General features: G+C 40.3%; 1 protein-coding gene across 5 annotated transcripts in view; it reads right to left on the reverse strand.

Annotated features, from left to right (window-relative positions):
• The window catches only part of TXNRD1 (thioredoxin reductase 1), a 39,705-nt gene that overhangs the window by 3,040 nt on the left and 16,430 nt on the right, over positions 1 to 20,235 (reverse strand). For all 5 annotated transcript variants that reach the window (XM_062616344.1, XM_062616347.1, XM_062616346.1 and 2 more), the window contains 11 exons: positions 19,708 to 19,780; positions 19,473 to 19,592; positions 18,670 to 18,812; positions 18,426 to 18,541; positions 14,236 to 14,461; positions 12,441 to 12,533; positions 10,785 to 10,861; positions 8,940 to 9,096; positions 6,060 to 6,167; positions 4,156 to 4,251; positions 1,830 to 1,964 (listed from right to left, as the gene is read on the reverse strand). In XM_062616344.1, the coding sequence (XP_062472328.1) occupies positions 1,830 to 1,964; positions 4,156 to 4,251; positions 6,060 to 6,167; positions 8,940 to 9,096; positions 10,785 to 10,861; positions 12,441 to 12,533; positions 14,236 to 14,461; positions 18,426 to 18,541; positions 18,670 to 18,812; positions 19,473 to 19,592; positions 19,708 to 19,780 (1,344 nt within the window). The remainder of the gene's footprint in view (positions 1 to 1,829; positions 1,965 to 4,155; positions 4,252 to 6,059; positions 6,168 to 8,939; positions 9,097 to 10,784; positions 10,862 to 12,440; positions 12,534 to 14,235; positions 14,462 to 18,425; positions 18,542 to 18,669; positions 18,813 to 19,472; positions 19,593 to 19,707; positions 19,781 to 20,235) is intronic.

Here is a 20,235-nt window from a genome sequence, read left to right on the forward strand (position 1 = left end):
CCAATGGGTGGAAAGCCATCATTAGCTAACTTGAAGAATCATCCCAGCTTTCAGAAGACACTTTCTCTTCATCACAGATGGTCGATTATATATGCCTGTATTTCAAGCAGCGCAGTACAGCCAAGGCTGAGAGGTAGTTCTCTGCAAGGCTGAGCTCCTACCAACCCTGTGCTTACAGTTATTTGTACTTTACCTTGCAAAAAATTCTATTCAGAACTCGTTTTCTGCAGAATAAAATGCTGGTCAAATAAAAGAAGTGAAATCTGGATCCAATTTGTAAGCAGTGAGGAAAGGGACTCTCAAGTCTTACAGTCTTCTTCTAGTTGAATAATACCATGTTTCACAGGAGACTTTGTGCAACAAATTAGTACTTATGCTAGTGAAGATGTCAGCATTTGACCCTGAAACACTCTCCCTTTCCTGCTCAGATCAGACTTCCTCTTCCTTAGCTTTTACATGGCCTCAAGATAAGAATAATGCTGATAATACTCATCATTCTATTAATCCAGATATGTGCAATCTTCACAGATTCCAAACAATGGAAAAGCATTTTTTAAAATCAAAGAATATCATGTTGCACTTTGATTTTTTGTTTACTGCTTGAGAGATTAAATTAAGTAACAGGCATAAAAAAACCTTTTGAAAACTGGCACTAAAAAATGATCGCTGTTCCCTGGAGCTTTTAAACAGCCTATTTCTCCTGAGCCAATTTCTTCCTCCCCCACTCAAACAAATATGATTATCTGAAATTACCTCCCTAAATTATGTCTAATCATCATTCTATCCAGTTTCAATTTTAGCAGCTCAGATGTCCAGAATAAATTATGACTATCATCCTCCCTTCACGCTGCATATGCTAATATCCCACTTGAGTTCACAGGTTTGAATGCCTCCCTCAGAGTTCCCCCTACTAATGTAAGGACCTGCTACCCCTCTTCAAGGGCTTCTAAGAACGCCATTAGATGATACTACAGAAAAAAAAACACAAAACAGAATCTATACTGTGGATGCTTCAAAGATGATTCAGATTGTTAGCAGTCCATTCCATTAATACAGTTCATATTCTACTGCTTATACTGTATCACTTTGGAAGACAAGAGAAGCGGACTTCACTTCTGCAGAGCAGCACCCTGGTGAAATCTTGCAATGCTCTGTAGCTAACACAGAGATTCTGTACAGAGATGTACAAAGGTCATAAATGGTTTGCAGGGATCCTCAGCTAATATAAACTGGTCCTAATGCTACTAGTGTCAGTGGAGCACCTCTGACTGACACCTGGGAGAAGTTGTCCCGCACCCACTTCAGAAAATGAAGCTCTTCATGAATGAGGAACAGCAAGATAAACACAAGAAGAAATGTTTTTGTGTGGCCTCATGTCTTCACTTCAAAAGTAAAGGAGAGATCTTTAAAAGGGCAGAGTAGAAAAACTGTCCCCTTCCATAGCACCAGTTTGTAAGCCTATTTTGAGCACACATATCTAAAAAAATTAGCTTTGACAACCACTCTAACTGAAAAAGTATTTAAAGCCCTCAAAAATGGATCTTTGAGTGGAAGGAAAATTCTGTACTTCCCAGCAGAGAGCGCACTGGATTAGGGAGACCATAAACATCTCAAATGAACACAGCATCAAAAAAAAGTTTAAAACAATCCCAGATTAAACACAAATGTTAGATTTCTAAATATTAAAACCAGATCCTTTCCTGTCTTTACCTCTACCCTGCCTTCCCCCAGACTGGGAATTCTTTAACAAAGTTCTGCTGTTCAGATTTCCAGCACCTTATTCCAGAACACTAGAAAAGCTGGGCTATGAGGTGACTTCATATACCCACCTCTGCACAAACGGGATGAATTCCTATGGTGCTGTCCAGCTGTTCTTTTGTTATCCCACATTTCATAGCAGCTGCAAACCCTTGGGTGACTTCTCCAGCATTTGGACCAAGGACATGGAAACCAATGACTCTCTCCTAAATATCAAAGATAATAAAATACAAGCACAGTCATGCATTCAGTTCTCTTTAGACAACATGTAAGGTTTTCTTACTCGAGACTATGTAATTTAATCAGCTCACAAAACATACCACAAATTAATGTAACCACACAAATGTGAACTATCAATTATTAGCACCAACAGATGGGAAATTGTGGGTATAATTTTGTTCTCTGAAAAGGAAAAGATTCAACTAAGAATCACCAACCAGCCTCCTTACAAAGTTTTGTGCAGAGGTCCTCCATTTACATCAGTGGCATACAAATTAAACACACACCATGTTCTATGCTTCATTATTGTGCATGTCCAAATTGCAAACCTGCATTTACATTACAATTTACAAACCTGCAATTCCACGCATTCCCACAAGCTGCTTGCCTAAGTATGGATGAGCACTTTGCATAAAGGTTTGCAACAACAGGGCCTATGCTAGGTGTGTATCTACTGAAGAACTTTCAATCTGACAGGTGCTTATAGGAAAAGGCCACAAGCTGAAGTTCTGGGTAACCAGATGTGGCAAGAACTGTATTGTAACTAAACTGATGTTTGCCCTGTGTTCGCTGCCATTAGGAGATAATGTACGTAGAGACTGGCAAAACAAACTGAAAGACATCTATTCCATTACAAGGAAGATACTGTTACTTCACACTTCTCATATCGATATCATTGTTAGATTGAAAAATACATCAAATTGCATGTATATCCTCAGCAAACACTCAGCAGAACAAGCTGCACTGACTTGACCTGCTTTTCTTAAAGAAAAGCTTGCTTCTCTGAGAAAATCAAGTGCCTCTTAACAAATGCCAACTGCTGTGGGCTTTAGTGGCTTTCAGAGCATTAATCAGATTTTGCTGCGTAGAGATGTAGCCCAGTTGGGTATCAAGAGTTATCTGCTCTTCCCACCAAACATTACATGCAAGAGAGTGTGGATATTCAGTACACTGAAAGGTTATTTTTCTTTCAGTAAGCCTGAGGAATGAGATTTACCACAGAGCTTACTTTAATAGGAAGAGCTGTAATTAGGAAATAACTAAAATGGAATTATCCTTATTTTCCTTTAAAAATATAGACATGTAAAAATGAAACCAAAGCAATGAAACCGAGGTAACTGCAGTTTCAAACAGTTACTGAACTATTTTTCATTCAGGGTAACTTTCAATTCTATCCCTATATGTTCAAACATGTTCCCAATTCTCAGGACAAGAAATGGAAACAAATTAATGGAACACTTTAAATCACTGTTAAACCTTTCATTTTCTTCAGTAACTTTGAATTAGGAATACAAACATGGATTGCAGACTACTCCAGAAAGAGGACATGGGCAAATCAGACAGGTTTGAAAATCTTACAAAATGGTCACATGCTGCTTAGAAGGACTGCAGGAAGATAAATGTGTATCTAACGATAAAAAAAAACACCATAAAAATAGGTAAAATAGATCAAAATCTTTTAGGACTGATAACTCTATGCCACTATCTTAACAGGAATACATTTTATCATCAAATTATGCTTCACAGTAACTCATATGATTAAAATCAACTGAATTTTTATTAAGAAGATGACGATCATTCGGAGAGAGGCATACCAATTCTTTTAACCAATTAGTGATTTTGCTTGTGCTTCAGCAGGTATTGTACATTTCCACTGCCAGGAAATCTTATGCTAGCCCAAGGATAATCCTGGCATTATCACCTTCAATGAGATTTGTGCAGGCAAGATACATTAATCCTGTTAGAATGAGCTCAAGAGTTTTATAGGTACGTGTGGATTTGCAGAGGTTACAAGTTGTGATAGCTTCTGAGAGACCTCAATTTCAGAATCTCCCAGACAAGAATGTTCCAGTTTGGGGAGGGAGAGTAAGATAAACCGATAAAACTTCTAAGCATTTTTACATGCAATGATTCACTCAATTTAAAAGCTAATGAACCATCTTAGACATATTTCTTATTTTACACATGTGGAATAAGTATCGCATACCAACAGCAAAGGCAGAATTTTGTTTTACTAATGGTCATTTTTGTATCAACAATATTTATTATATTTCAAAAGGTAGGAAAAATTAAATTCATGTTAATTTGTTTAAAATAACCTATTTATAGCTGTGATACCAATAGTCCCTATGATGAACATATAGCTGCTCTTTTCCTTGGAATGAAAGATGCACTTACACTGTCTTGAATATTGCAAATTATCTTTGCGTAGCATTTGTTGTTGTCTCTGGATGGCACAGTCCATTCCAGTGGCCAGAAGTGACTATGGTACACCTGTAAATACAACACAGGTTAGAAAAACAGCTGAGTAATTTCACAGAAGAGAACAGGATCTTCCAAAACCTGCCAGATTATCTTAAATAATGAGCCATGCACATAGCATTTGGAGTATCTGACATCAGGGTGAGACTCTTTCGCCTTGATGAATGAGAAAGGAAGTCTCTATGTAACAGGCACTAATGTCATCCAATAATTAAAAAAGAAGAAAAAAGCCATAAGCATATTACACTTCCAGGATGCAGTTCATCACGCTCTCATTAAACTAGGCAATGACAAGCTTTCCTCACAGAAGGCTGTATTGTGTCTGCTTCTACTCAGAACAAAGGCAAAGATATTTCTCAAAGCAGAAAAAGGGAAGAAATAGCCTCCAACCTGGGTTTAGGACAGATGAGATTATGTATCAGTGCAAAATGGAAAGCACATTAGGAAAACACCACCACATATTCCTGTCTGCCCCAAAAAGCATCACTGGACAGATTCGTAACTGCAGATAAGTCTGCTCGCCCAGCTGTACAGCATGCATCTCAGAAAATGAAGGGGTGTTTTAAGGCACAGTCCTACCTGGAACTCCCAATAGCTCTCACTATAAGCTAATCTCAAATTGATTACTATTTGAAATTAATTTTTAATTGTTCACAATTCCAGTAAAAAATATGTTCCTTCACAAAGTAGCAGAGCCAGTTCAACGTTTTTCCTCATTAATGGGTTACAAAGCATTCATATAAACATCACTATCTGAAACTGAAATTCATCAAGTCTGAATGACAGATGCAACTCGATAATCTTACTGAAGCTTGCAAAAGCCAATATGGTGACATGATAAAAAGGTCAGAATAAACTGAGTAAGTTCTTAACCCTCTCTTAGACACAAATGCTTCTGGATGCACAATTCGTAAAACGGCTTTGGAAATTCAAAGTGTGTTTTCTACAACAGAGCCTTGTGTTTCACAATGTAACAGCTATGAATTTGACTTGGTTACAAAAATTTGAATGGGTGTATACAAACTCTGTGGGCAGGAAAGAATTCAAGCCTTTGCCCTGTAGTCAGGTTAATGGTACTTGACACACTGTCATATCCACACTGCAATTCAAAAAATGTAATTGACAAAGCTAAGAGAGAGACAAGTTCTCAGCTTCATGAACCACAACTTATCTGTGTATTTCCCCAAATAATTCTCCCCAGGTGATCTCCACGGAGCACAACATTTCAGTTTGTTGTCAAGACTCCCTCTCCTCATGCTTTCTGTAATTTCTGTACAGTGCTTTGTAAGAACAGCCTCAGGCACTAAGTGCTTACACACACCTAATTTCACTCTTGACCAGCAATCCCAGTGAATTAGAAGGGATTACTCATGTGAGCAAAATTAAGCACATACCTCCCTGTATAGTCAAACAGGAAAAATTAGCATAACACTTGGCTTTAAAAAACTAAAAATCACCATGGCAAGGAATTTGCCACACTGTAGCTACAAAAAGCTCCATCCACTTTGACATTAAAACCAATGCATTGCTTCCAGCACATACACAGCTTTAATTTGTCCTTACGTATTTGCAGACACAAAGAAACTGCCTTCTATTTTTAAACCAAATATTCCACCTTCAAACCCTGTTTGCTAAAAATGGAACATATTTGCAATTAGAGCCATCGGAATTGGAGACTATTTTTACAACACAGGAAGATAAAAATGTACCTAGTCACCTCCTGGCTTACATCAGAGCACAGAATGCTGTTTAAATTGACTTGACATTATTTTAAATTACAAATTGAGAACTTCAAATCCAGATGAATCTAAGGCATTTACCTCAATGTTCTCCTCCCCAAACTTCTCCACCGCAGCCTCTTCAGAATACCCACATGCTCCATACTCCAAAGGAGTGAATACAGTAGTTGGAACATTCACATAGTCACACTGTGTGGCATTTGAAACAAAACACAACACAACATCAGTAATAAAATCAGCACACTGGGTAAAAACTCAGCAGCCTGAAAGACAGCAAGGAAAGTTGGATCATTCATAATTCTTAAACAGAAAGACAATTTAAAGCCACACTGACATTAGTATGGATAGACTAAAGGAAGAAAAAATTCAATGCCCTTTTTAAAAACATATCAGATCACAGGTCAAACAGGAGATAAAAAGTAGACTGTTAACTGCTTCTACAAAGCACACTATTTTTAGCTGGAGAGGATGCAAAGAAACCACCACCATCCAAAACCCATCATCTTTTATATGAACTGTAGTCTAGGCAATACCAAAGAACAAAAGACATGAACTACAGCTATCTGGGGGCACAGTGAGAACTAGAGCTGACAGTGTGTTCCCAATCACATACCATGAAAGGCAAACACTGACCCTGACTTCACTGTGGCTTTAGAGTGCTGTAGAGGTTCCTTCTCTGGGCAACCTCTGGGCCTGACCACCCTCACTGTAAAGAAGTTTTCTCTTATGTTTAAAAGGAACTTTGCCGTGTTTCGGTTTTAATCCATGGCCTCCTGTCCTTGCACTTCATACTGTTGGAGAGAGCCTGGCTCCATCTTCTTTACTCTATACCATAAATACACATTGATATAAGAGCCCCAAAGCCACATCTTCTGCAGTGTATAAAAATTCCCAGCTGACTCAGCCTCTCCTCTTAAGTCAGATGCTCCAGTCCCTTAATTATAGTCATGGCCCTTTGCTGGACTTGCCCTGTCCCTCCTGTACTGGGGAGCCCCAAACTGGACAGAGAATGCACACTTGTTTCATCAGAGCCAAGAGGAGGAGTAAAGGTCACTTCACCTCTTCACCTGCTGGTAATGCCCAGGATGTCACTGGCCTTTGCCATGAGGGTACCTTGCTGGCTCATGGTCAGCTTGTCATCCAGGCCTCCCTGAGGCTTCCTCTGCGCAGCTGCTTTCCAGCTGGTGGGTCTCCGGCCTATGCTGGTGCATGGGGTTACACCCCCGCCAGGTGCAGGACTTTGCACATATCCTGTCTGAACTCCCCAAGATTCTTGTCAGCCCATTGCTCCAGCCTGATGAGATCCCTCTGAGCTGCAGCACAAACACTGGCTGCATCATTCATTTACCCCCAGTTTCGTATCATCTGCAAACCTGCTGAAGGCGCACATTGTCTCCTCATCCAAGTCATTAATGAATTAATGAAGATACTAAACAGTACTGGACCAAGTATCCAACCCTGTGGCGTGCCACTAGTGACTGGCCTTCAGCTGGTCTTTATAATGCTGGTCACAGCCTTTTAAACCTGGCAGTTCAGCCAGTTCTTAATGCACCTCACTGCCCACTTATCTCACCTGTACTTCATCAGTTTGTCTACAAGAATGTTGTGGAGACACCGCCAAAAGTCTTTACCTGAGTCAAAGTAAATAACATCCACTGCTATCCCCATATCCAGCCAATTAGTCAAGTCTGCCATAGCAGACTAGCAGGCTGATGAGCTCCATTTCATTTCTAGTAATTTTAAGTTCCACGGATTTGAACTCTAATTACTTCCTTTGTGACTAGGGATCAACTGAGATGCTACTTACTATTCTTTCCCACCTATCTGTAACACTTCATCATGTTTCGTACAATCACCTTTTCCAGAATTGTTACAACAGCAATGTAAGACAGGTTCCTATCTAAGTAATTACCCATTTCTTGGATTTGCAAAGAGATGATGTTTTCTTTGGCAGCATAAGGATTTTCATACCTTGAGAGACAGTTATCTGGCATAAAATGTAAATTAAGACATATCCATAGTATTGCAGCAAGAAAAAAATCTGGCTCCAGCTTAAACTTTGCGTGGCTGACGTAATGACATTAGGCACACTGATGCAGAATTCTGTTAACGCAATACCTGCCAGCCTAAAATAAACAACTCAATCAAGCTCTAAATCTGGCCGACAGCTGAACTTGATATGAATACAGCAGGCTCTAAAAGAGGAAAACCTTTATGCTCATGCCCTCTGGTTATGAAGGTAAAACAAGCTCTCACATCAGTGGTGCCCACATAACAGTTCTTTAAAGGCACTCTCCTCCCAGTATAGTTAAGGTGTAAATGAGTACCCATGTTACTCCCATTTGGACTAGCATAACTTGATTGAAACCTACAATTGGACTGGTATGAAACAAACACTGAATTGATGAATTCAACTTCTCAGGTATAAATACTTATCGGTACATTTCATTTTCCTTTGTGTCCACATTCAATTATAAGCAGAACTATATACTATATTGAAAATATATGGATGAGAACTGAAAAAAAATAGTGGCAATTACCCTGAAGATTAAAAGCATCACAAATCCCCATTGCACTGTATTTAGGGACTGTATGTAGGTTTAGTAGACTGCCTATGAATTAGAGTTAAAGCATTAGTGGGATGGCAATGACTGTTGACATCTAGGGAAGGTGGTAGAGTTAAAAACAAGTTAAACGATTTCAGCTAATTTTATTTCTCAGAGAAAAATAAAGCCTCTTAATAGGAAAAAAAGAGACTACTGCTTAATCCAGTAAGGTATTAATTTCTTCCTACACAATCAGCAGAACATATCTGCAGCAATATCTTTGCAAGGGGAAAATTAAAGTGATCATCAAAGCTAATCCTTAAAAACCTATTGAGTTTTCCATAAACAAGCAGACTTGCACTGCACTTAGAAGTCCTAGAGCAATGACAGCATTTTGTGGCAATTAGGTCCTTACCTTAGTGGTTGCTCCAGCATAAAGCCTTCGAACTAACAATCTCCCTGCCTGGATTGCCACTGGCGTGAGCTCCAGCTTGTCCTGCAGTATATCTCCAATTGCATAGATATATGGCACATTTGTTTGCTCCTTATCGTTGACAGGAATTTTTCCCGTTCTGTAATTTGAATTAACAAGAAAAAAGGTCTAAGTGCTCTGCGGTGAAGACTGGAGGTATAAATAACCTCCAGTTGGGAGTTAGGCCCTATAGCTTTAAGAGAAAGACATGTATCTGAAGCATGAAGGAGAGAAGTCACATTCTCAGTCTTACAAACTTGGGCAAGAAATGTAAAGCAGTGCAAATTTGACCAGAACAACAGGAATCTACACACTGGATAAGGCAGTAGCCTGTGAAGTTGCAATTAATCTCCTGAACCAATTCTCTGGTGAGGTATAAATCCCTTCCTCAAACACGCTCTACTATCAGTTGAGCTGTGTACTGGCAACCTTGAGGAATGACAAGAAGACATTCTTCTGCTCGAGCTGTAGGACAAAAGAATTTCTCTACCACTGAAATTCCAGTCCAATAGCTGAAGCAGTTTCTATCAACTTACCCTTCAGGCTTCTACACAAAGACAGGTCAAGCTGTTAGACACCCTACTTAAGAGACAGCCACCAAGCTTTTTAGCTATAAGTGTGCTGACCTAATGGAAGTTTTTAATTATTAATATTAATCATTAATAAATGAGATAGTGCAGTAATCTCTGCAGGAAACATATGTAACAGGGAAACCTAAGCAGACAGGCAGAGAAGCAGTCACACAGTTACATAATGGACCAGCAGCAATTCCTGTATTAAAATTCAACTTCCTCAATTTTGCTCTTGTTAACAAACATATGGTTTATGCTGATAATTTTATAGTTCATTCTATTAAGCTAGTAACAGGTGTCCTGATGTCAGAAAGATGTGTACTGTAATACAAGACAACATGGGTCTGCCAATTCTAAGTGGACCAAAATATCCACTTCAGAACATTTCAACAGCTCCCTTCAGCAACATCAGTCCCTGTGTTCACATATAAGCTGCCCTCTACACTGTTTTTCAATAGACTACCAAATCTAGTTCATGGTTCCGTGTCATCTTTTCTTCAAAGGGAAGATCATCTAGGCCTCACTAGCCTAGAAGATGTTTTAGTTACTAATACTGAAAATACTACAGATAGCTCCACTCTCTGGTGCAACAGCCTCACTACACTGAACATAAAATGCTCCTCTAAAAGAGACAGATAGCTCCCAAAGCTTGCTCTAAGACAAGATATAAACTCCTCCAAAACCTAAAACACATCACAAACTCCAACTCTGAGTTTGAGTAACGCTACTTTGACCTTGTATTTCAAAATAAACATATTTTGCATTTCCTTAAAGTATATACATTTTCCTTAAAGTATAAACAAACCCCACCACACCAAAAGCCTGTATGAACGAACAGATCTCTCCCACAAGAAATAGTAGAGACAAAAACAAGGAGGTGGGATTAAGAGAGCACAAGGAACAACTGACAGATTCTAGAAAGCCCTGTCACTGAAAGAAGCTGAAACTGCCTTGCGAGCCTGGACAGAATGGAACAGACACTTCTAACTCCCAGCATTTAGGAATTAGTATTTCAGTATCAAAAAGGCAAATGTGGCAGTAGTATGGCAGAAAATGCAGCCACCTGCTACGCAGTCTCCTATCCAAGTTTATGCAAACAGGAAACAAATTTTTCCTCAAAGCATCTGAATGTCTATGCACCAGTACCATTGCACCGGTACCACTGCAACAGTGACACAAGCTCAGCAGTGAACGGTATACGGACATGCGTTCTTACTTTTCACTGATAATCACTCCAACTTTGTCCAAACCAATTTTCCTTGTGCATGCATCTCTTCCAATTGCTAGCAGCACCTGCAAAACAGCAATGCTTGTTACTGAGTTTTTAAAACCTCAAAAGTACATTATTTTCAAGCGGCTATTATTTTCATTATATACTAAGGATTCGCATCTAAGGCTTGGTCACATTAAAGATGAGTATGCTTATGACCCATTGTAAGTTCACAGACTTCAAGACAAGCCACACCAACACTATGACTTAACAATACCAGGTTTTAATGAGAAGATTAAATACAGCCAAAAAGCTTTTCCTGGTAAAATACCCTAAGAGTATTCTAAACAAATTGGTTAGGGTCAGATTCTTTATTTCCTCGAACTTTTATACCATTGTGGTATTCCAGAACTGGTAACCCCAAAATGCTTTATAAGGAAGGGTCTCTCAGCCAAGTCACTGCCAAAGAATATTATCTGTTGAATGTTATTTGAACACTGCTCAGAATGATGACAGACCAGGTCAGATTCTTACCCATCCTGTCACCTTGGCTACCTTAACAAGCAAAACGAGTTCTAGCCTACACTATCACGAGGAAAAGTGTTACGTACTTTGCAGTCTTGGACAACTGCACAGGTAACTAAGAACCGCACTGAAGGATTTAGAGATCTGTGTCAAGTCTTTTAGATAACAAAGTATGCCAGATCTTCAGAACTGAAGGTCTTAAATGCATCCAACACAGCTCATGGCTTCTATGAGGAATGACAGCATTTCAGTAAATAACAAACCAGATGTTTCCTTAATGAAAAGGATTTGCTAGCTAAAAAGCTTTCACTACTATGGACCAGGAAAAATAGCATTGCAACACTGCAACAGCACTGCTGTTATTGTAAACTTTCTCATAATACTGGCCCTTAGATGCACTGAAGCATGTCCTTGTTTTAGGACGACTGGTGCTCAATACAGGTAAATGAGGTCACTGGCACATAGTATTTGCAATCTAAAATCCCAGGCTCACAAACGCTTGTCTTTATGTTTTATGCATATTTCCAAATAATTTATTTACATTTTACTTTCTTCTTCCTTTCATCATCAAGGCCTATGAGAATGAGTGGGGTGAGGGGTGATGGAAACAGTTGATCAAACTTATAATGACATCCTTGCCTGCTGCAGTTTTACTGTTTCAAAGTGTGCCAGGAAGCTGCCTGACTGACTTGCCACAGGGCCTTAGTTGTTTTAATGAAGATGCTGTGTCAACAAGAGGTCTTAAGAAGACACGACAGCTGTTTGTTTAACTTTTGCATGGACCATTGTTTTGTGCTAACTCTAGAACGTGCTTTAGTTACTATGAAAGCCATTATAAATCATTACTTATGTTTTATGACAAATACCCCACTGGGGAAAAATCCTGCAACTGATTCCACATGACCAAGCTCATCAACACGCCTAAGCTAAGAAACAGATTGCAAAAGCATGCAAGTGATCCAGTGCCCATGGATTCTGGGACTTTTGTCATATCAATTACCCATCGACTGTGTCCAATTAGTATACTGTAATGACTAAAATAAATAAAATTTAAACTATGGATAAAAACACCCCACAAAAATCTCAGCGTTAAATGGAAGGACATTTTACATTCTGATGTTTATAGACAGCACTCACAGTATTGTATTCCCCTTCAATTATTTCATTCCCCTTTGTGGACTTTGATGTAACTTTCAATATTCCAGGAGTTCCTTCCTTAATCTGCTCAACCTACAACGTTGCGGGGGGGAGCAGAGGGCGGGACAGGAGGGACAGACAACAGGAAAAATAAAGGAAAAAAAGGTTTAGTTTCAAACAAATATATGCAAATGTATCTTTCTGAAGCTATATAGGCGAGTTATATTTTGTCCTCATTACTGCTGTCCTCAGCCACAGTCCTTCCCTTACCCTCCCCCAGGAAACAGAAAGGTGCCCACAAGCTTCCTACAGCCAGCTGTACATGTAAGAGACATGCAAATGTGCAACACAATTCCGGGAAATTTTAGTGTTCATTCTACAGATGAAAAAGTACTTTTCAACAGCTTCCCTAGTTCCTACTTCATATTCAGTTTTTAGAGACAGAAAAAGCAAAGTTTCTGACAAAGTTCTAGTTTTCCCTGTCCTTTCTACACTTTTTAATTTAAAAAAGCCTTCTGTACCATCCTACTGACTTTAAAGGATCACTGTTTTAAATGGCTTTTGTTCAAAGGCAGCATTATTCGTAATAATTCATTTTCCATCTTCAAACATCCCAAGGAAGGGTTTTAATAAGCACAACATGCAAAATTTCAAAACAGTGTTTGAAAGAGACAATAAGACCTACTAAAAACATATCCAGCAATTTAAGTTTATGGATATTCTCAACTAGAAACAAGGCCACATATTTTATTCCCATTGAAATCAAAGTCATGTAGTGAAGGGACAGGGTAAGACACACAAAAGTGCACTTTGTGACTAGGGTGAGGGACTGCTTTTTGCAGGGTGCACATGGAGAAGCCCACCTGCCAGTTAGTTGAAATGATCTGCATTTAAAAAAGCTTCCTACTTTCTCATCCCCCATTTGAGCCTACAAAAGCTATGTCTGGAAGAAAAGCTAGATAATCATCCTTGCTTTTCATGCAACATGGGATTTCTGCAATATAAACAATGCATTGAACCAAAGTCCCTTGAAACATCCACTTTCACACTCATAAAGATGATCAGACCCAAAGCGTGGAAACTGGCAAGAGCATTTTTTAAGCTCTTCTTGATAGTGGTAAGGGCAAAAACGAACAGTCTGCACTCAATTCAGTGATTTAATCCCCAAAACGTTAAACTCCATAGCACGCTGGCTTAACACCAAATTGAAAATGGCTTAATACATTATTTCCCATTTCATAATAATTGAGTACTAATTATTGTGAAAAGACATTAAGAAAAATAAGCACCCTCTGAAGTCTTTGATAAGGCAATTTTACATTAGAAAAGCTCCAGAATTTATCTAATCTGCTTTCCAAACTGAATTTGCTTATACATAACTAACTGCACGAGTACTCCTATGAAATTCAACAAAAACTGAGCAAGTATTTAATCACTCTGCCAAATAAAGGATACAGATGGATACTTCTAAACCCCATTTACTTCTCTGGATAGCTCACTGGTCCTGGGCACATAAGCAGTATTTGCTGGCTGGGAATTTGAGAACCAGCATGAAAGATATGACTATTTGTGATGCACTGGCCCTGATCTTACAGGAAATTATATATTTGCTTAACTATGAGCCTGCAACAACTCTCACAGACTTCAGGACAACTTCTGAATTTAAGTATATTCAACATTTGCAGGACCACAATAAGCAGGAGTAACAATATTTTGAGTGCAACATATACTAATTCATCTAATAAAAGCAATGAATTCTGGAATCTCACAAAGTCATGTAACACTTCAGGCCTACCTTGATCGGCACAAATTCCCTAATAAAGTTGATTCCATGTTCTTCCATATATTCACCAATTTTGTTTGCCATATCCTGATCAAATCCTCTTAAGAGAATGGATCTCACCATTACAGTGACATCTAATCCAACACCGGCAAGGAATCCTGCACATTCCAAGGCAACATAGGAAGCTCCAACCACCAGGGTTTTCCCTGGACAGTAAGGCAGAGAGAAAAGATCATCACTGGCAAAAAAGAAAGAAGGGGAAAAAAGAAGAAAATTAGAGACAACCACAAGGATGTATTGTGCTTCCTATTTATCTAATTTCCTTTCTGTAAGAATAGGACTTTATTCCTCTTCCCGCTCACTAAAGAAACCTAACAATTTAATTTTGGGGGAATTCAGTATCACACAGTATGCTAGAGATTGGAAGGGACCTCAAAAGATCATCTAGTCCAATTCCCCTGCCGGAGCAGGAACACCTAGATAGTGTTACACAGGAATGTGTCCAGGCGGGTTTTGAATGTCTCCAGGGAAGGAGACTCCACAACCTCCCTGGGCAGCCTGTTCCAGTGTTCCGTCACCCTCACTGGGAAGAAGTTTCTTCTCAAGTTTAAGTGGAACCTCTTGTGTTCCAGTTTGCACCCATTACCCCTTGTCCTATCATTGTTTGCCACTGAGTAGAGCCTGGCTCCATCCTCGTGACATTCCCCCTTTATATATTTATAGACACTAATAAGGTCACCCCTCAGTCTCCTCTTCTCCAAACTATAGAGACCCAGCTCCCTCAGTCTTTCCTCATAAGGGAGATGCTCCACTCCCTTAATCATCTTCCTTGCCCTGCGCTGGACTCTCTCCAGCACCTCCCTGTCCTTCTTGAACTGAGGGGCCCAGAACTGGACATAATATTCCAGATGGGGTCTCACCAGGGCAGAGTAGAGGGGAAGGAGGACCTCTCTCGACCTACTAACCACCGCCCTTCTAATACACCCCAGGATACCATTGGCCTTCTTTGCCACAAGGGCACAGTGTTGGCTCATGGTCATCCTGTCGTCCACTAGGACCCCCAGGTCCCTCTCCCCTACACTGCTCTCTAGCAGGTCGTTCCCCAACCTATACTGGAACCTGGGGTTGTTCCTGCCCAGATGCAGGACTCTACACTTCCCCTTGTTATATTTCATCCCGTTATTCCCTGCCCAACTCTCCAGCCTGTCCAGGTCTCGCTGGATGGCAGCACAGCCTTCTGGCGTGTCAGCCACTCCTCCCAGCTTAGTGTCATCAGCAAACTTGCTGATAGTACACTCAATTCCCTCATCTAAATCGTTGATGAATATATTAAATAATACCGGTCCCAGTACTGACCCTTGAGGCACTCCACTAGTTACAGGCCTCCAACTAGACTCAGCCCCATAGACTACAACTCTCTGGCTTCTCTCCTTCAGCCAGTTCGCAGTCCACCTCACTACCTGATCATCCAGTCCACACTTCCTCAATTTAGCCGTGAGGATGCTGTGGGAGACTGTGTCAAATGCTTTGCTGAAGTCAAGGTAGACCACATCCACCGCTCTGCCATCATCCATCCACCGTGTTATTTCCTCATAAAAGGCTAAGAGATTGGTCAAACATGATTTCCCCCTGGTGAAGCCATGCTGACTGCCCCTCATAACCCTCTTATCCTTGATATGCCTTAAGATGGCACCAAGGACAAGGTGTTCCATCACTTTCCCAGGGATGGAGGTGAGGCTGACCGGTCTATAGTTACCCGGGTCCTCCTTCTTGCCCTTTTTGAAGACCGGAGTGACATTTGCCTTCCTCCAGTCCTCAGGCACCTCTCCCGTTTCCCAGGACTTGGTAAAGATGATGGCGAGTGGTCTAGCAATGACTTCCGCCAGTTCCCTCAGCACCCGCGGGTGCATCCCATCTGGACCCATGGATTTATGGATGTCCAGATTGCTCAACTGATCTCTAACCCATTCCTCATCGACTAAGGCAAACCGTTCCGTCGACCTGACTTAATCTAAGGTCTCCGGGGTATAGGGCTCTTCAGGACTGCCTGCAGCAGAGTAGACAGAGACAAAGAAGGCATTCAGTAACTCTGCCATCTCTGCATCTTCTGTCACCAGGGCACCCATCCCGTTCATCAGTGGGCCTACATTGCCTCTGGTGTTAGTTTTGTCTGCCATGTACTTGAAAAAGCTCTTTTTTGCTGTCCTTGACCCTTCTCGCCAGGTTTAATTCTAAGGATGCCTTAGTCCTCCTAGCTGCCTTCCTACATCCCCTAGCAGCAGCCTTATATTCCTCCCAAGCGGCCAGCCCCTCCTTCCATGACCTGTAAACTCTCCTCTTCCACTTGAGCATACCCAGCAATTCCCTATTTAGCCACGCAGGTCTCTTGGCCCTCTTCCTTGACTTCCTACGTGTCGGGATGCTCAGATCTTGAGCACGGAAAAAGCAGTCCTTGAATGTCAACCAACTATCTTGGGCCCCTTTACCTTCAAGCAGCCTTGCCCATGGGATTTCCCCTAGCAATTGCTTGAAAAGGCCAAAGTTTGCCCTGCTAAAGTCCAGGGTTGCAATTCTACTTGGTATTCTACTAGTCCTACCACACAAGATCCTGATTCAGCTGGAATACAATATCAGTACATGACAAATTAGAAAGTTCTAATTAGGAGTACACACACACCAAAAAAAAAAAAAAGGAGTACAGAAACTTTCCATCACCACAAAAATTGTTCTTTTTTTTTCTCCTTCAAAAACTTAGGACAAATTGTTAAAAAAAGGTAGGTTGGTTTCCTTGGGTTTTTTGAATGTGAGTCTTGCTTCAAATACATTTTCCTGCAAATTTTACCTCCTAAGAGCTAAAAGGAAGAGGAAGGGGTTCACCTTTATGGTAGAAATACCATCTTCACTTCTTTGAAGACTTATCCTTTTGCGAAAGCATTATAAACAGTGAGAAATATATACAGACAATAAAGAAAATGAATGCAAGCTGCAGTAACAGGCAGAGATAGAGCTAGGGAATTGTGGAAAACATGTTTATGTGCTTGCTTTCCATTTCTTTCAACTGCTTCACCAGACTACTTCAGTTCTACCATGCTTTGGACCTAGACTATAAAGCCAGGGCTTCTCAAGGAAGCAGGGACTCATGGAGGCATCACGCTTGCTCAGTAGGTATTTAAGCAGAGGTTGGCAATGCAGTTCTCCAAAAATTTCAATCTAAACCAAGTGTCTCTTCTCAGCCCACAACAGCACAGGCTAAACAAAGATGCTCTCTGCAATGTTGTAGTGGAATAAAATGTGATTGTGTAATTAAAGGCTACATAATAGTTCCTATCCGCAGGGAACCCAGGGACGATCACACAGATTGCCTCAATCTGATAGTCTTTTAACTCCTGCATTTCTGACTCTCTGGTTTTAACGCTTTTCAAGCACCACTCTGCAGGCAACATGTATATCTGTTACCTTTAATTTCAGCACTACTTATTAGAAGGGAAACATATAACATGGTGTTTTAATTTCACAGGGATTATGCCAGTTATTTATTTCATTACTATAGGTTTACAAGCCCGTAATTCCAACTTCTGAATCTGCATTTAGCATCTTAAAAGTTAATCTGATACGAAAACACATTCTGTCTGCGCATAGCTGAATTAACTTCCCTAAGCAGCTGGAAAAAAGTCTGGGTTGAGTTTCAAGACTGCCCCGATGCATAAAGACAGATATATTTTTACTGGCTTCACAACACCCACTGCTTTGCAACTCCTGCTTTTCCTTGGTGTTTGAGCAGGGAGATTTCTTCCAAGCAGACTGTGCTCTTCATTATCAAAAAAACCTTTCAGTATGTGAACTGAAAGGCCATAAGGAATAGAGAGGAAGTAGGTGTATGGGTAACTGGGACAGAGCTGATGAATTAGTTTTATAATGGACAGGCACATGATTCATGCTGTTCTCAGTTACTGCTACTATCAGTCAGAGACAGAACCATCCTGGCCAGCCACCCACAATCCTGTGGTGTCTACGAGACACCAATACTTTCTGTACCTTAAAATCTGTCTATAGCTGTTCTCCTGTGCTTACTCTGCCCTAAGAAAAAGTTACATAGGAAAGAAAAGCAGCAACCAAGCAGCCCTGCTCATGCTTCACTGCTTTCTCTTACAGGTGAAGCATTTACACATGGTGAATGACTTCATATTCCTCCCTGGTTTTACCTGCTAATGCAGTATTCCTTGTCTCCAGGTATGCCCAGGTATCGTGGTCGTTCACCGGTGGCAATGAGAAATCTCTCAGCTGTGTACAGCTTCTGAACTCCTCTTTTATTTGTTGCCTGCGGACAAAGTGTTAGTCCAAAGTAAGTATTTCATGGTCCTACCAAAGGAAAAATTATTTTCTTTTAAAAGCATTTCTACTCATAAAGTACTACAGGAAGACCCAGCAAACATGGTTAGGGAGTACCTTAACTGTGTGTGGCCCGACAAATTCTCCATATGCATTCTCATATGTGACTTTTTTCTCTCTCAGCGCAACCCGATAGCCCCAGTTCAGTGAACCAATGTAATTCTGCACAGATTCTGTCATAGTCATCCAGTTGTGTTTGACTGCTAGAAACAAAAGAGAAAGGTTCATCTTTCAGTCTTCTTTTCAGTTCTTTTTCTCATATGGATTTTTTCATGACCCAGTCACCTTTGTCTTACTTTTTTTTTTCCCCAGGGTAACTACTGAAGTTCAAACAATTACACCCGTGCAGACAACATGAGAGGTCACAGTGGAACAGATACGACATAAGCCATGGAAAATTAGACTTACTGCATTATCTATAGGTTTCTATTGACACATGCATATTAGAGCCAATATAAAGTAAAATACATCTTCTTACATAGTAGTGACAGCAACTGAGGGCAGGGAAAAGAAATCCTTGCCTGCAATTATCAGGAAGTTTATACAGTGGACATTCTGGGGTATTTCCTTAGGTGTTACATTTAGAAATAGAGTAATACCTTACTGCTTTTATTCACACAGCAATCTTACCAAATACTAATGTGATCAGAAGCTATTAATAAATAGATCAAACGCTGCAAGGCAATAAGCGTCATGGCTTTAGACTTGAAAAGCACTTTGTTTCTATGTAATCTCTCTGAAGTTGCCTCACATTGTTAAGGCCAGCAGATGCTGAATTGCAACAAGGACTTGACTGATTGTGGAAAGAGCCTCTGTATTTTCAGCACAAATGACAAAACTGAAGTGTTCTCCTCCTTTACCTTCTTCTGGGAACTGCCATCCAAATTTACGTGAATCTTGCAAGGCTTGTCCCAGTAAAGCTGCCTGGTGCATCAGTTTTTTAGGTATACAGCCCACATTTACACACGTTCCTCCAAGACCTGAGAGAAAGGAACAGAATGTGTTTTTCACATCAGTGTTGTTTATCTCAAAGGAGAATCAAGAGCCTCTGAGTAAAGCTCCTTTTTAGCAGGTTTACAATGAAGAGAATTTTACCCCATGAGTTTCCCAGAGGTGTAGGTGTGACAAAGTCCAGCACCATCACTTTCTTTTCATATTTGGCAGCCTCCTGCAAAACAAATTAAGACACGTATCTAAATATTAGAGGTTAAATTTGGAGTAGATGATAACTTCATGCATTGCTGAAAAGCTTTGTGACTTTTAATTAAGTAATAATGAATGATTTGCAAGGGAACAGCCAGACAGTCATTAATCTTCTGAATTAATCTGTACACTCAGTAGGAAAAAAAGATGAAAGAAAAAAAAACAGGCATTTGGTCTGCTACACAGCATGGCATCAGTGGATATGCAGAATACTTGGGAGTCAAACCTCCTCTTCTCCATCCTGTCAGTTCCTTCACACTACTTCCCAACATGCCATTTACTTTTTACATATTTAACCAATTCTTCATTAACCCAGTTTTAGCTTCAAAGATGGTTTCTCAAACATTGGTTTGAAACCACACAATGACATGATCAGTCATGTGGTGAAGCATTACAACTGCGCTCACCCAAACTTCTTTT

The sequence above is a fragment of the Pezoporus occidentalis genome, unplaced genomic scaffold (genome assembly GCF_034315485.1).
Source record: "Pezoporus occidentalis ecotype Australia unplaced genomic scaffold, CSIRO_AGI_Poc_V1 ctg19, whole genome shotgun sequence".
In the NCBI taxonomy this organism is placed as follows: Eukaryota; Metazoa; Chordata; class Aves; order Psittaciformes; family Psittacidae; genus Pezoporus; species Pezoporus occidentalis.